The 16,549-nt window shown below is 42.4% G+C and overlaps 2 protein-coding genes across 8 annotated transcripts in view; both read right to left on the reverse strand.

Annotated features, from left to right (window-relative positions):
- The window catches only part of hspa12a (heat shock protein 12A), a 189,493-nt gene extending 181,726 nt beyond the window's left edge, over nt 1–7,767 (reverse strand). For all 7 annotated transcript variants that reach the window (XM_079686870.1, XM_079686867.1, XM_079686871.1 and 4 more), the window contains exon 1: nt 7,764–7,767. The gene's annotated coding sequence lies outside the window, so the exon portion shown is untranslated. The remainder of the gene's footprint in view (nt 1–7,763) is intronic.
- The window catches only part of shtn1 (shootin 1), an 82,953-nt gene that overhangs the window by 9,650 nt on the left and 56,754 nt on the right, over nt 1–16,549 (reverse strand). Inside the window, exons 6-8 of the mRNA XM_079686864.1 lie at nt 14,555–14,652; nt 13,381–13,462; nt 13,077–13,171 (exon numbers count right to left, since the gene is read on the reverse strand). Coding sequence (XP_079542990.1) covers nt 13,077–13,171; nt 13,381–13,462; nt 14,555–14,652 — 275 coding nt within the window. The remainder of the gene's footprint in view (nt 1–13,076; nt 13,172–13,380; nt 13,463–14,554; nt 14,653–16,549) is intronic.

A 16,549-nucleotide genomic window follows, 5' to 3' on the forward strand; every position in this document is an offset into this window, starting at 1 on the left:
TGGGCATATCTAATTTATCCAAAAATGTATGTAGCTGATCTTCGTTATCAGGGGATTCAGACGTGTAGAGACAAGAGTAGTAGGTTTTAAAGATGTTATTAATCTCTCCCGGGTCAGAAGTGAGAGAGCCCAACCCGTCCCGAATCTGGGTGATTTGGTTCGAGGCAACCCTAGCCTTTAGTTGGTGGGCCAGGAGACGGCCAGCTTTATCACCATGTTCATATATAGACCCTCGTGAATGTAGGAGTCGTCGTTCAGCCTCTCTTGTTAGGAGAAGTTCAAGTTCTGTTTGGAGCCCCATCCGTTCTTTAAATAGATCAGGTGATTGAGTGGAAAAGAGTTGGTTGTCTAGATTAATGATAGATTCTTCCAATTCTCTTTGGCGTACTCTACAAAGTTTACTAACATGAGACGTATGTGAGATGATCTTACCCCTAAGAAAAGCTTTAAGGGTTTCCCAGAGTAGGGACGCAGAGGTCTCTTCATTTTGGTTGGTCTCACAGAAGAATGCAATTGATTCCGAAATACACTCACAAAAGGCTGCATCAGAAAGTAAAAGAGGGTCAAGACGCCAGAATCTAAATTCCTTAGGCTTATGATCAAAGTGAAGGTCCAGGATCAAAGTTGAATGATCTGATACAGTTATCGGTGAGTACTGAACAGAGACAATCGACGAAATAAATGTTTTATCAACAATAAAATAATCTATGCGAGAGTATGAACAATGTGCATGGGAGAAGAAAGAGCATTGCCTAGCCGAGGGGTGTAAAAATCTCCACGGGTCGACGTAGCCATAGTGGTCCATAAAAGCAGAGAGAGTTTGTGCCGTTTTAGAGGGTGCCACAGTTCTGGAACTAGATCTGTCTAGTGCTGGGTCTATAACACAATTCATATCTCCTCCCAGTATCAATAGGTGGGAATTCAAATCGGGGATGGTGGAGAATAGCGACTTCACAAAATGATGATCATCCCAATTGGGAGCATACACAGAAACTAAGATGACCGGCTTCTGATAGAGTGTACCAGAAATGATGACATAACGTCCATTTGGATCTAAAATTGTATTAGTAGGGGTGAAATTTACTTTTTTCCGAACTAAAATGGCTGTGCCCCTTGTCTTTAGGTTGAATTGTGAATGAAACATTTGTCCAATCCACGGCCTATTCAGCTTTCGCTGATCAGATTTACATAGATGTGTCTCTTGTATAAACATTATATCCGCCTTCAGGTTTTTAAGATGTGCCATAATCTTTGTGCGTTTCCCCGAAGCATTCAACCCACCAGTGTTCAAAGAGAGTATCCTCACCGCCTGTCCATCACCAGTCCCTGTACCAGTTACATTAGCCATGACACCACGTACAGCATCGAAGGTGTAAGAACAGCCCTAGAGTATCCACAACAAAAAATGGAGAGAACAGTGTACATAAAGATGACAAAAGAGAATGTAAATGAAACAGCTGCCTCAAACAAATGGAAACCTATAGCCCCATCAAAATAAATGCCCGACCCTCTCCCGCCCTCTCCCTCCCATCCTCTACTCCCTCCCACCTCCTCCCATGCCCTAGCCCCCCTCCCTCCCCACCCCTGAGCTCCATCTGCCAATTAAATTGGCAATAACTTCCCTACCTGAATCATCTCTCCTTCTTCAAGGTGTCTCAGTACCCACATCATGCAGATACAACCTCCTTAGTAAGTGTAACAATTGTGAACAGCAAATATTAACAAGAACATTGCAAAAGTGCAAGAACATCCCGGGTATAGAGTGTAAATACAAAAATGAAAACAATTAAATTAAAATAAATGTAAACATGTCACATCGTGTGCTGTCATGGCCGAGCAACGTTAGTTATAAAATAAATTACGTCCTACCAGAACGACGGCTGTAAAGTGCCCAGAAACAATTGTGAACAGCACGAGTTAACAAGGACAATCGAAAAACTGCAAAAAACACCCCGGATATATAATGTACCGTAATATTCGGACTATAAGCCGCGCCTTTTTTCCCATTTTTCGACGCTGCGGCTTATATAACGGTGCGGCTAATCTATGGATTTTTAAAGCTAACGGCCACTAGGGGACCTCCTAAATCTATGGATTTTACAGGTTACAGTCCACCACCTTTAACTCTATGGGCTCTATGGCCGGTCCGCGCCCCCCACCTTTAAGCGGCGGGCTCCAGCAGGAAAAGCTGGAGGCCGGAAAAGAGTGAGACAGGTAGCGCGCAAAAGTAAAAGTGTTACCGAGAGTGGTACGAGAGACAGAACGAGAGCAAGACAGACAGACATTACGAGAGCGAGACAGTTTATCCCCGTACCACTGGTTGAAAACCACTGCTGTTGATCACTGCCGGTACGTGCGCTGGGAGCGCACCGTTTAAGTTTGAAAGTTGAAAAGTTTGTGTGTCTGAAACGCTATGTGATACAGTACAGTTTACACAGCACAGTACATGTTCTGTAGCTACTATTGCACTAAATGGTAACACTTGAATACGTTATGCAAATATGCAACTTGTTTGTTGAAATGTTAATAAATGGGAGCTTCCTCAAACAGCCATCTCTTTCCCGACAATCCCCTCTGTGCACGAACCCTTACATATGGTAATTAAACATTAAAACACCTGCGGCTTATAGTCCAGTGCGGCTTATATATGTACACATCATTCAATTTAGCTGCTGCGGCTTATATTCAGGTGCGCCTTATAGTCCGAAAATTACGGTAAATACAAAAATGTAATCATACGAAAAATAAATGTAGACCACATGTCGCATTGTGCGCTGTCATGGCTAGGTAACGTTAGATTATACAATCAATTGTGTCCAAACATAACGGTTGTAACATACCCAGTCCACCATCAATGCAGCGCTAGTGTGGTTTAGCCTAGCCTACAGATGGAGCGATTCATTTCGGACAGTTTGAAACGCGAGGGCCGTGATTGGTACATGATCTGCCCTCGCTCAAGGGAAAACCTCCAGCTTGACTTGAGACCGCCCCCGTGATAGATAAATGTATTTATAATGAAGCCAGCTGCAATGGATCATTGATCCACCAGGAGGTGCAGTGGGGTTCCACACTGGAGCTCATGTGAAATAAAGTCAGATACAGTACGCTGGATGTACAGCGGAACTTTGTTAAGATCCATATGTCAAGGATATCATACTCTGTGCTAAATAAGAGACATGTAATCATTTACAAAACATCAACATGTTGTTATTTAACAAAATAATTTTGTTATTCGAAAAAAACGAACGGGAGGAAATGCAGCCCGGCTCTCGATTTTTAATCCTAATTTAATCATCATCTTCACCACGATCATTTATGTTTATGTTCGCCGAATTGACATGAAATCACTGACACATATGAATATACTGTATTCAACTTCATTAAAACGTTATTAACGTACCTAAACTCAGTAATTCACCAAAAATATGTATATTTTAATGGGGTTTCGTCGGTCGATCAGGATCCCAAAGTGTAGCGGAGGGATCCTCATCTGGATGAAGGGTGTTATTTTCCCCATAAAGAACAAGTCGCTGCAAATTATCCCGCTTATTACATGGCCACATTCTCAACAAAGTAACGACATGACTCCCAATATTAATTGAAATGCTTTTATGGATTTAGAAAATGTTTTTATTGATTTAAAAAATAGTTGTATGTATTGATTTAAATTCACATGCATCCGCTAAGAAAAATAGTCCGTTGTTACAGTTTTTTAAACAGTCTGAATGAAACGGCAGCTCTCAGCTGTGTATTTACACAACTAATGGCCCATCAACCACAGCTCTCTCCCCCCCTCCCCCCCTGATCTTTCTTCTCCAGCAGCTAAATTAACAGTAGGTTACTCTGAGTGACCATAGACTGTATGTGACAAGCTTACAGTTAGTGACGTAACAACACCATAAAAGCTGGTGGGTTGAAAGCAATACGGGAGGTAAAAATAACTACAATAATTGTGACTTATTTATTGTGGCTTTTATGTTTTTAGGTATAAAATCTTATGTAATTCAGGCTTATAGTTCACCCTTCTCTAAAAGCCTTCAACAATGACAATATTCATTGTAATTTAATAAATCCTTCCAACACACATTGTAAAAAATAGCCTACTGTAAGTTAAGAAATCAGTTCAATATGTACATCTTCTGATGTAATAACAATAACATTATAAATAGTAACATAGCTGAACATGGTATTGCACATTTAGCTTTGAGTGTTACTGACCTGAGATGTTTTTATTACATGAATTAAGGTGACTGAGGCTTTTTAACATACAGGGATGCAAACTCATCAGGTAAGAAAAAGGTGACAAGGATCCGAGCCCCCGGCTCCCCCACCCCCCCACGGAATGACAGAGGATTTTAGCAGTCAGAACAACTAAAGCAGCAGTGTTAATAATAACAGAAACGCCAAAGAGTCACATAATAGAAATATATAAAAGCATTTATTTCAAATTGTGGAGCAGTCAGTTTATAATTTTGGCAGCACTGTTGAGCATTTTGAAAATGTATTTTCAGGCCTCTGTGCAAGGCTTAAGTCTTTTTATCTTTATAGCCACATGGTGTAAAGTAACTAAGTTCATAAACTCAACAAGTACTATACTTGGGCACAATTTTGAGATACTTGTACTTTATTTAAGTATGTCAATGTTTTGCTACTTTGTTCTTCTACTCCACTAAAGTTCTGAGGTACATGGTGTACTTTGACTCCACTACATGTATTTAATACCTTTAGTTACTTCACAGATCTGGATTAATTAAGTGAAATATAATCAAGTGTTAAATCAGACTTTAGTTCCACCTGGAGTAAATCCACAAGCTACCCTGCAGTATACAAAGTCATTCAAACTAGCTGCACCTTTAGCAGCTTTGAGAACACTTTCATGATCAATCATTATAAAACATATCATATCTATTATTCTGAAATGGACCAATCTGCACAATGACTACTTTTACTGTCGCTACTTTCACTATATTTTGATGATAATACTTTTCTACTTTTACTTGAGGAACATTTTGAATGCAGGACTTTTACTGTAACAGAGTATTCCTACACTCTGGGACTATTACTTTTACTCAAGTACAAGATCTGAGTACTTCTACTTTTACTCAAGTACAATATATATACTTATACCACCTCTGTTTATAGCCTATGAAAAAAACTATTAGAAATAGAAGGCTAAAGTTAACGTTAGCAGATAGTGACAATGTATGCTAGCTAGCTAGCTCAACGATTCCTTAAATAATATTGCCACAGAAAAACTTTTCAGTTCACATCACGCTCTGCCGCTCCGACAGGGAGCTCTGCTCTGAACACCTGAACGGCCCGTTCTAACAGCTGTTCACCAGCGGTCCAGTCTGTGCCACAGTGACTCCGGACGCACAGTTAATATTAACGAACGCACCCGTAGGTAATGTAGCTGCTGAAGCTAGACCATCATCTCGGAGCAGCAGAGCCTTATTATACATCCATGAGCAGAGCCGACAGGCAGGAAGACTCGTGCACACAGCTCGTACTTCATTATAATATATAAAAAAAGAACACCATGCGTGTCATGATGGCACATAACAGCTCACGGCCGCAGATTACTCCGGGTCCCAGCCCCCCCCATACCCCAAAGATATTTGTATTGCAGATCTACATGAATCACACAAACGACTTATTTTGGATTCAAAACGGCGAATTTCACCGAAAGGTGACAAGTTTGCATCACTGAACATAGACAGAGCACAACTGAAACATAACATCTGAAACGATGTAACAACATAATACACTTGTGGGGATGCTTGGGATGTGAGGAGTGAGGGACACGGCTTAGAACGGGCGTGTCGCCTGGCAGGACAGGAGAGTGTGTGCACCAGTCTGCCTTGATCTATGAATTCATGTCCGTGACACTCACTGCTGCCCACAGCTGTTTTATAGAAGGAAATTCCTTCACTTCATGAAAGTGTTTTAACCACACACACCTCTACTACACACACATGACGGGTGTTATTTTCCCCATAATGAACAAGTCGCTGCAAATTATCCCGCTTATTACAAGGCCAAATTCTCAACAAAGTAACGACATGACTCCCAATATGAATTGAAATGCTTTTATGGATTTAGATTTGTTTTTTATTGATTTAAAAAATAGTTGTATGTATTGATTTAAAAAATAGTTGTATGTATTGATTTAAATTGACATGCATCCGCTAAGAAAAATAGTCCGTTGTTACAGTTTTTTAAACAGTCTGAATGAAACGGCAGCTCTCAGCTGTGTATTTACACAACTAATGGCCCATCAACCACAGCTCTCTCCCCCCCTCCCCCCTTGATCTTTCTTCTCCAGCAGCTAAATTAACGGTAGGTTACTCTGAGTGACAAGCTTACAGTTAGACACAACACTGTCATTGCAAGTGACCCTCAGTTAGTTGACTTTTACGTTCAACTGCTAAATTCGTTACTGATAAAAAAAGGGCTTCTACTGTACCTAATTACCTTAACACTAGAACCGCCAGAGGTTTTTGTATAGGCCTACCTAAACCCGTCAAATCCCGCTATTAGAATGCAATTTTTAACAACATAGGGTGCTACATAACACACTTTCAGGAAAAGTCACGGACTGGGAGACTTTAATATTTTATTGAAAAAAAGTTACATTGCACACACACAACAACACATCACACAAATTGACCCGATTGGCGGTTCTAGTATTAAATAAACTCACTAATTAATGAAACCAGTTCAATACGCATTATTCTTATTCTTATCATTCTTTATGAGCGCAGAAATAGTCTTAAAATCAGATCTGTTTTTTAAATGAAATCTGACGGCAGGCAGTTAGCTCTGATCACCTATGACAAATGCGCCGCACCTAATCGCTGGCCATTCAGCCACAGACACTGTTCGAAATGGGGGGGAGCTAGGAGGAGCTTGGCTCCCCCGAAGAGGGAGGGAGCTCCCCTGAAGGCTGACTTCGAGATAAATAGGGGGAGCCCAAAACAGTCGTGCATATTTGTGTCACACAGATTAGAAATGTTGAGTTTCTGTAAATAACAGTTCTTGAAATAAATAATAGTTATTGTTCATTACAGTTTCTGAATATTTGTTTTATATTTGTGAATATGTCTGGGTGTTGCCATCTGTATGTGGCGGCGCTGCATTCTTACTTACGTTGCTATGATTATGGCGGTGATGCCGGCGCGGTATTTGAAATGTTCATATTGATATTTTTTTAACTCTGGCTGTGTAATAAAAAAATATGGCAAAACGAAAACAGCCAAGCGTCACAGCTTTTGGATTCACAAGAAAAGAAGCGAAGGAGTCTAAAAATGACAACGTGAACGGAAAACAACTTTTAGTTGGCCGGCTGTAAGCGGCGTTAGGGTCGAGTTTGACAGCTCCACACCGAGGGAGAGGCCTGCCGATGCGGAGCCTGAAGAGGCTTCAACAACGGCCACATCCGCCGGCATAGTGACACCGTCTGTATTAGTAGAAGAGTGTTTTTATAGCAATTGATCGCATCCGCGCTGCTGCGCCAGTCAACAGAGCGTGCGTGTGACATATTTAGTAGCAGGATGTGCTCTGAAAAATAGGGCTCCCCGAAAGCAAATGGGTAATTCGAAAACTGACAGAGCTCCCTCTATACACATCAAATTGTAGAAGGTGTGAAAGCACCTATTGTTTTAAATAATGGTCGGAATGTGACCTGTGAGCCTTCTGAATTACCGTGGGACAGCACATTCTAAACTAAAATGTTCAATCAATAAAGTAACATCTTATCTTAATAATATCTTCATATTAATAATAATAATAAATCATACAGTATGTGTCCGAAAGGGAGCAGGAGGAAGCAAACACAAAAATATAATAAAAATATACTGCATATTAAAGCAAACGATTGTAAAGGTAAAAGTATGAGCATAACAAATAAAGAAGTGTAATGTAAACATTTACATTATAATTATGATTATTTAATATATAAAGACTATATATTATTGAATTACAAGATTAGATATACTTTAGTTGATCTAAAATATTGATGTGTTCAAATGCTCTTCAAAACACAACTGAAAGTCCATGAAACTTGTCTTTCTGTATTTGTGAATGAAGCGCCATCTCCTGGTTAAAACCTGAAATTGAAAATCTGGCAACGCCCTCTTGGAAAATAGTGGGAGGGCTTAACATTCCTCTATACTGGTCTTTGGAAGGTGGTAGGCAGGAAGCTGTAAGCTGGAGTCTGAAATTCAGTGCTACATCTGTAACAACGGACCCATATCGTCTCACTGCCATCCCATGGAGCTGCAGTAATGGATATATTGCACATGTTTGCTGTAATTCATCATTTGTAAATTATTATACTACATGGGCTGTATGATTAAATCTTGTACCGTAAATGTTGTATTAAATAAAGTTAATATTACCGACGTTAGATTAACGTCCCTGTAGCTTCTTATTGCACTAAGAAGCTTATTGCACTGTATATATATATATATATTAATATATATTAATATATATATATATATATAATATATATTAATATATATATTAATATATATTAATATACATATATATACATATATATATTAATATATATATTAATATACATATATATATTAATATACATATATATACATATATATATATATATACATATATATATATATACACACATATATATATATATATATATACATATATATATATATATGTATATATATATATATATATGTGTATATATATATATATATATATATATATATATATATATATATATATATATATATATATATATATATATATATATATATATATATATATATATATACATACAGTGCAATAATTATTTCATGCAAAATGAAGCTCTGTTGCTTGGATATCACTAGATCCTCTTACAGTGTAATATAAGTACATAACGATTGATGTGCACATTAGCATAATTACTAGCTAGCCGCTAGCTGCTAACTGCCGCCTCGTTAATATCAAATCCATCCTAAAAACAAGCCATTTACCATGCTGTCATGAACGTGCGGTGCTGTTACGTGTACGCAAATTGACGTGCTTGATGTGAACGAGCATTTTGGTTAAAGACCCGGGCGACAGAAGCTGGCTTTGTGGACGTGGAACGTCACCTCTCTGGGGGGGAAGGAGTCGGAGCTTGTGCGGGAGGTTGAGCGTTTCCAGTTGGATCTGGTTGGGCTCACCTCTACGCACAGCGTCGGCTCTGGAACCTTACTTCTGGATAGGGGTTGGACTCTATTCTTCTCCGGAGTTGCTCAAGGTGTGAGGCGCCGGGCGGGTGTGGCGATACTCACAAGTCCCCGGTTGGGTGCTTCGTTGTTGGAGTTTACCCCAGTGGACGAGAGGGTCGCCTCCCTACGCCTGCGGGTTATGGGGGGGAAAACTCTGACTGTTGTGTGTGCTTATGCACCCAACAGCAATTCAGAGTATACGGCCTTCTTGGAGACCCTGGAAAGAGTCCTGTATGGGACTCTTTAATCTTGCTGGGAGACTTCAACGCACATGTGGCCAATGATGGAGACACTTGGAGGGGAGTGATTGGGAGGAACGGCCGCCCCCCTGATCTGAACCGGAGTGGTGGTTTGTTACTGGACTTCTGTGCTAGTCATGGATTGGCCATAACAAACACCATGTTCGAACATAAGGATGCTCATAAGTGTACGTGGTACCAGAGCACCCTAGGCAGAAGGTCCATGATCAATTTCGTTATCGTATCATCGGACCTGAGGCCGTATGTTTTGGACACTCGGGTAAAGAGAGGGGCGGAGTTGTCAACTGATCAACATCTGGTAGTGAGTTGGGTCGAGTGGCGGAGGAAGCCTCTGGATAGACCTGGTAAGCCCAAACGTGTAGTTCGGGTGAACTGGGAACGTCTGGAGGAGGCCCAAGTTCAGGAGGCCTTCAACTCACACCTCCGGCGGAGCTTTTCGGGCATTCCTGTGAAGGTTGGGGACATTGAACCAGAGTGGTCGGTGTTCAAAGCCTCTATTGCCGAAGCCGCGGCGGGGAGCTGTGGTCTCAAGGTCCTAGGTGCCTCAAGGGGCGGTAACCCTCGAACCTCCTGGTGGACACCGGTGGTCAGGGAAGCCGTCCGACTGAAAAAGGAGGCCTTCAGGGATTTGTTATCCCGGGGGACTCCCGAGGCAGTTGCAAGGTACCGACAGGCCCGAAGGGCAGCAGCCTCAGCCTCAGCCGAGGCAAAGCAGCGGGTGTGGTAGAAGTTCGGAGAAGACATGGAAAAGCACTTTCGGGCGGCACCAAAGTTGTTCTGGAAAACTGTCCGACACCTCAGGAGGGGGAAGCAGGGAACCATCCAAGCTGTGTACATTAAGGATGCGACGTTGTTGACCTCAACTGATGGAGTGTTAGGGCGTTGGAAGGAGCACTTTGAGGAACTCCTGAACCAGACAGCTCCGCCCTCTATGTTAGAGGCAGAGCTGGAGTATGACGGGGGATCGACACCAATCTCCCGGGGGGATGTCACTGAGGTCGTCAAACAACTTCACAGTGGCAAAGCCCCGGGGGTGGATGAGATCCGCCCAGAAATGCTGAAGGCTCTGGGTGTTGAGGGACTGTCATGGTTGACACGTCTCATCAACGTTGCGTGGAAGTCGGAAACAGTACCGAAGGAGTGGCAGCCGGGGTGGTGGTTCCCCTTTGTAAAAAGGGGGATCAGAGGGTGTGTGCCAATTACAGAGGCATCACACTACTCAGCCTCCCCGGGAAAGTTTACTCTAAGGTACTCGAAAGGAGGGTCAGGCCGATTGTCGAACCTCAGATTGAGGAGGAACAATGCGGATTCCGTCCTGGTCGTGGAACGACGGATCAGCTTTTTACTCTCGCAAGGATCCTGGAGGGGGCCTGGGAGTACGCTTATCCAGTCTACATGTGTTTTGTAGACTTGGAGAAGGCGTATGACCGGGTTCCCAGGGAGTCACTGTGGGAGGTGCTGCGGGAGTATGGGGTGAGGGGGTCTCTACTCAGGGCCATCCAATCTCTGTACTCCCAAAGCGAGAGCTGTGTCCGGGTCCTCAGCAGTAAGTCGGACCCATTTCAGGTGAGGGTTGGCCTCCGCCAAGGCTGCGCTTTGTCACCAATCCTGTTTGTAATATACATGGATCGGATTTCGAGGCGTAGTCGTGGGGGAGGGGGTTTGCAGTTCGGTGGACTAAGGATTGCACCACTGCTTTTTGCAGATGATGTGGTTCTGATGGCTTCATCGGTCTGCGACCTTCAGCACTCACTGGATCGGTTCGAAACCGAGTGTGAAGCAGCTGGGATGAGGATCAGCACCTCCAAATCTGAGGCCATGGTTCTCAGCAGGAAACCGATGGACTGTCCACTCCAAGTAGGGAATGAGTCTTTACCCCAAGTGAAGGAGTTCAAATATCTCGGGGTCTTGTTCTCGAGTGAGGGAACAATGGAGCGTGACATGGGTCGGAGAATCGGAGCAGCGGGAGCGGTACTGCAGTCGCTTTACCGCACCGTTGTGACGAAAAGGGAGCTGAGCCAGAAGGCAAAGCTCTCTGTCTACCGCGCCATTTTCATTCCTACCCTCACCTATGGTCATGAAGGATGGGTCATGACCGAAAGAACGAGATCGCGGGTACAAGCGGCCGAGATGGGCTTTCTCCGCAGGGTGGCTGGTGTCTCCCTTAGGGATAAGGTGAGAAGTTCGGTCATCCGGGAGGGACTCGGAGTTCAACCGCTCCTCCTTTGCGTTGAAAGGAGCCAGTTGAGGTGTTATGTGATGACTTTCAAAGAGAAAAGCAAGCAAACTTGGAATAAAGTATTATTTTCTTTTTTTAAATGTTTTTCGGATTTCATATCGCATAAATACCATATCCCAACGTGCATTGCGTTTAAACAATCCAATCACCAAGCTTCTAGCTGAGGATCTTGGGTAATCGGTTCATCGAAATGTCCCTTATAGGCCTACGTCTGTTTCCGGTGACTTTATTTTGAAATTCAGTTCCTGACAAACGGCTAAAAAGCCTGAGAATATAGAATTAAAAGAATAAATAAAAACAAGGATAAAATGTGTGTTATTGTTGAGTAAATAACAGTGTGTTATTTAGAAAAGAATAACAAATCAGAAGGAAAAAAAGATTTTAAAAAATACAGATTTCATTATTCTGAGGCTCCGTGCCCCATTTCTTTTACTCACAGACGATAAAAAAAGCCAGACATTATACGATTTAAAATAAAAACAATAATCTTGGCTTGATATTGAGTAAGAACATGTTTTTATGAACCGCACAGCTTCCAGTCTACCAAGACCCGACGGACAAAACGTGGCGTATCATATGCATGCAAAACTCGGCCTCGGAACTCAATGGGAATGGTTAGCGTATTATATGCACGCAAAATAGGACTTCTGCGTATCTATTGCACGCATTTCCAATTTGTAAAGTCGTGTCAGTTGTACGCAGACTGAAGAGTGGGTTGGTTCCACAGTTTGTGTGTTCCACAGGGTGTGTGTTCCACAGTCTGTGCAGGGTGTGTGTCTGTTCCACAGTGCGTGTGTTCCACAGTTTGTGCAGGGTGTGTGTGTTCCACAGTGTGTGTGTTCCACAGTTTGTGTGTGTTCCACAGGGTGTGTGTTCCACAGTCTGTGCAGGGTGTGTGTGTGTTCCACAATGTGTGTGTTCCACAGTGTATGCAGGGTTCTCTCTCAGACCTGCTGCTGCAGCTCCAGCGTCTGTGTCTCCAGCTCCTTGCTCAGTTTGCCAACCTGGCTGAGGGCCTCCTGCAGAGCCTCACTGGGGGAGGAGCTCCGCATCAGGATCTGACTGTCTCTTCAGCTTCCTCTGCTCCACCAACATCTGAAGGGGGACCACGAGAGGATAGCCAGGACACATTGTTGGGGACAAAACAGCATATGAACTCTTCATAGGAAGAATAAGAGAGGAATATAGCAGCTACTGTCAAATTGAATTTGACCTTAACCAAAAAACTGCTATTTGAATCTAAGTTGTTCCAAAACGTCATCATTTCTATTTTATCCCATTAGACATTAACTTAACTAACGTTAACTCATGAGGCAGGGAAAGACAGACAAACTGAACATGATATGTTACTGCTCTTGCAAAGCCCTCTGCCTCTGTCCTCAGGTCCCTTTCCAGGTCCAGAGTGTCCTGTAGGGCCTCGTATTCCTCCACAGCAAACTGAGACACTGCACAAAGAGTTCCACATTGGGTCGGTTATGCCTTATATCAGTAAAGCTACATGAAGTCCATATCAGTCAATGATGTTATCGTTATACCCTGGTATAACCAAGTGAGACGATGCTTATGATTAGGATCCATGTGATTATTAGTGATAATGTTTCTTCAAATTTTTCCGAATGATATACTGAATGTGCAATGCCCCCCGCCCACCAACCTCTGTTATATTTCCCCAGGAGCTTCTTTTGCCGCACTGCCTCAGCAATTAAAATGGTGTTATCATGTTTCTCTTTCAGCAACTGCATATACAAAAAGGGACAGAGTAGAGAAACAAAACAGAGATATTTTGTGAGTTATGTTTATAGTGAGAATGATATTGTTTAAATAAACAAGAACAAGACAAATAAGCAGTGGAGGAAAATGGCTAGCAGCTAAGTATGCCTGACTTGTAGTGAATGGGATAAGAACTCTGGTGTGGTCTTTTTAAGAAAGCTGGACAAAAAGCAAAATGAAGAGGAAGATGAATGGTGCTCTGCCAAACTAACACAATGAAGGCCTGGCACTGAAGTTCAGACAAAGTCCTGAAAAAAAATCATGGTTAGGTTTCCTTATTTGCCAAGACGGAAGGAAAGGAAGAAGGAGGAGAGAGGTGGAGGAGGGAGGAAGAGAACAAGTACTTTGGTTTAGTTTGTGTCTGCATCTATTTTTGAACCCAAATGAACTGAAACTAAGCAGAGCTGTGAGCCGTCAGTGAGTAGGTTGCGAAACAAGAAGACACACAGAAGCCGACACATAGTAGGAGCCGGTCAGTGTCAAGCTCCGAGGGGTCCGAGGGGCCCCTGTCCCTCCTGGTATTTGGCATTGCCCTTCAGCATATGTTATGGCCTTTTAGTGGCTGCTATAGCTGAAAGGCTTAGACATAATTAACTCCTGTAGACCTAACAACTCATTATTTCTATATTACTGCCTTTTCATGTGACAAAACTGACATTCTGCAAGCTAAAGGGAGGAAGATACTGTAGCACAAAAAGGTCCTTATTTTGATGGGTAATGCAAAAACCTTACTGCCCTTCAGAGAGATGTCAATTTGCCAGGACAATCTGCAGCTGCACTGATACACTGTAGTGCCCTTCTGTCAATCAGCTGTTGATACTAACGAGACACAGGGATACAAGGCTGAAGTCATGCCGTGGTGATGAAATGTTGAAGATACAACACATCATTTCAAAAGAGATGGACAGTGTGCACTGAGTTTGGACATCTGATAGACTGAAGACCACAGCAAAAGAAGAGGAGACGCTTTCTCTTATTGTAGTCTTGCCATTGACATACATTTATTATGAAGAAAAATGTAGTGTTAGGACAGAAAAAGGCAAAACAAAAAAACTGACTTCTTTCCTCGTTTCCCTCTGTTGTTCTGTTACTGACTCCAGATCAGTGATGGCTTGTTGTTTATCCTCACGTGTCAACTCCAACTCCAGTTGAAGCTCTGAAACAAAGAAAACCAAAGCAATGTACACACATGTCATGCACACACTACTGGTTGTTTCCTGAGCTTTCTTCTCACCATGGTTCCTCTTGAGCAGGGGTTTTCAAAGTGTGGGTAGGTGAGCCTCCCCTCAGAGAACATAAGAACAGTCGCGCCCCCCCTCCCAATTATTATTGCCGTTATCATTATTATTATTATTATTATTGTTGTTGTTGCTATAATGCAGGGGTATTCAATTGCATTTCGAAGAGGTCCAGTAAGAGAAAATGTAATTAAATGCTCTGTTTTCGCTGTCTACCTTCCGCCATTTGAAATTACTCCGACTGTTTCTCTCCTCTTGTCTCGTCTCCGTGTGTGTGTGTTTGAATCTATCGTGCTGACTGCACCGATTTGATCGGCTGAGTAGCGTCACCTCCTTAAAACATTAAACAATAACTTTTTTAAACCTTTTTATTTTTATGTTTTAAACATATTGTATAAAACTCCCCCACTACTTGGACTATTCCTTGCACCCCTCTAGAATAAGCCCGAATGGTCTCAACCATATTGCATCAGTAACGTGCACTTGTTATTATAACAAGATCGCAAGGACACTGGTAGCGATCGGAAAATTGAGTGTTGTTCAGTTTGTGTGTTGTGGAACATGCGTGTCCGTGCATGAAAATATACCACACACCCAATTACAATTGCATGTTCAATTCACTACCCTGGAAGTTAATACAGTTGTTAAAGTTGGAACAGCCTGTGGACAGCCGTTCTTCCTTGCATGTCAGTCGCCGACACCTTCTTACAGAGGACAGGCACATCTAGCTGCAGCACGACCATGAGCACGACCCGTATATTTCCGCACGCCGTGTTCTCAAGACATATTTTTTTGAACATTTTCAACATAGTGGATAAATCCTTATATGCTCCCGGCAACACACTGAACGTCAACTTTGCCTCCTTATTACACTCACCCCTACTTTAGTGGGAACAATGAGTCTGCGTCTTTGATGCACAGAGGAATAAACGCAGATCATACTCTGGCTGCAGCCTTTACCGGTACTTGCTTTTGATCAAAGTCAATGCGGAAAACCTGCACTCACACAGGTAGGTGGAGGTGAAGGGAATGAGCACTTTTACAGCCTTTTTGGGCGAGGTGGGGGAACTCGGTCTCCACAGACAGCCACAAGTGGGCAAGTGTCAATTTACTCGTCTTTTTCTCGTTCTTTTGTGTCTCACGCTGCGCCTCCCCTGAAGCTCTCTGGCGCCCCCCAGGGGAGGCGCGCCTCACACTTTGAAAACCGCTGCTCTAGAGGACAATGACAGCTCTCTTTTGGATGCCATCACTGTCCCCAAAACCAAATCAATCAATGAAAGGATCAGCATTCAGCTTGATCAATCTGTTGTTACTGCCAAGGTGAGTGTGACTGGCTTTAATGTATTACTAGTTATATGTTGAAAACAAAATACACAGCTGGGATTAAAGTACAAGATTTGTGATACTTTTGTATTTTAAATATTTGAATATGTACTCCAGAACAGTGGTAAAAAGATGTTGAACACAAAATATCCTCCAGGAGTCATGCATTCATTGATTTGTGATGTGCGTTAGCAATACTAAAAGTAATGGATATTAATATACTGTAAAATAAAAACAAGCAGCACCAACAGACTGTATTGCTGTGTTATAATGCTGCTAATTCACTTATTGTGTTAACTGCATACAATTCTAGGATTGCTGTGCCCATGAGAGTTTAGTAACACCACTGTCTGAAATCCTTTCTGAAATGACACATAGATTACATCTGTTACTACACAGCAGGACCAGGCTGAGACATTTATGAGAGTACTTAAGCAGAAAAAGGTTGCTGACACCTACAGTTGTTTTTGGTGAGGGGTAGAGTGCAATTTG

The sequence above is a fragment of the Notothenia rossii genome (genome assembly GCF_949606895.1).
Source record: "Notothenia rossii genome assembly, chromosome: 6".
Lineage (NCBI taxonomy): Eukaryota > Metazoa > Chordata > Actinopteri > Perciformes > Nototheniidae > Notothenia > Notothenia rossii.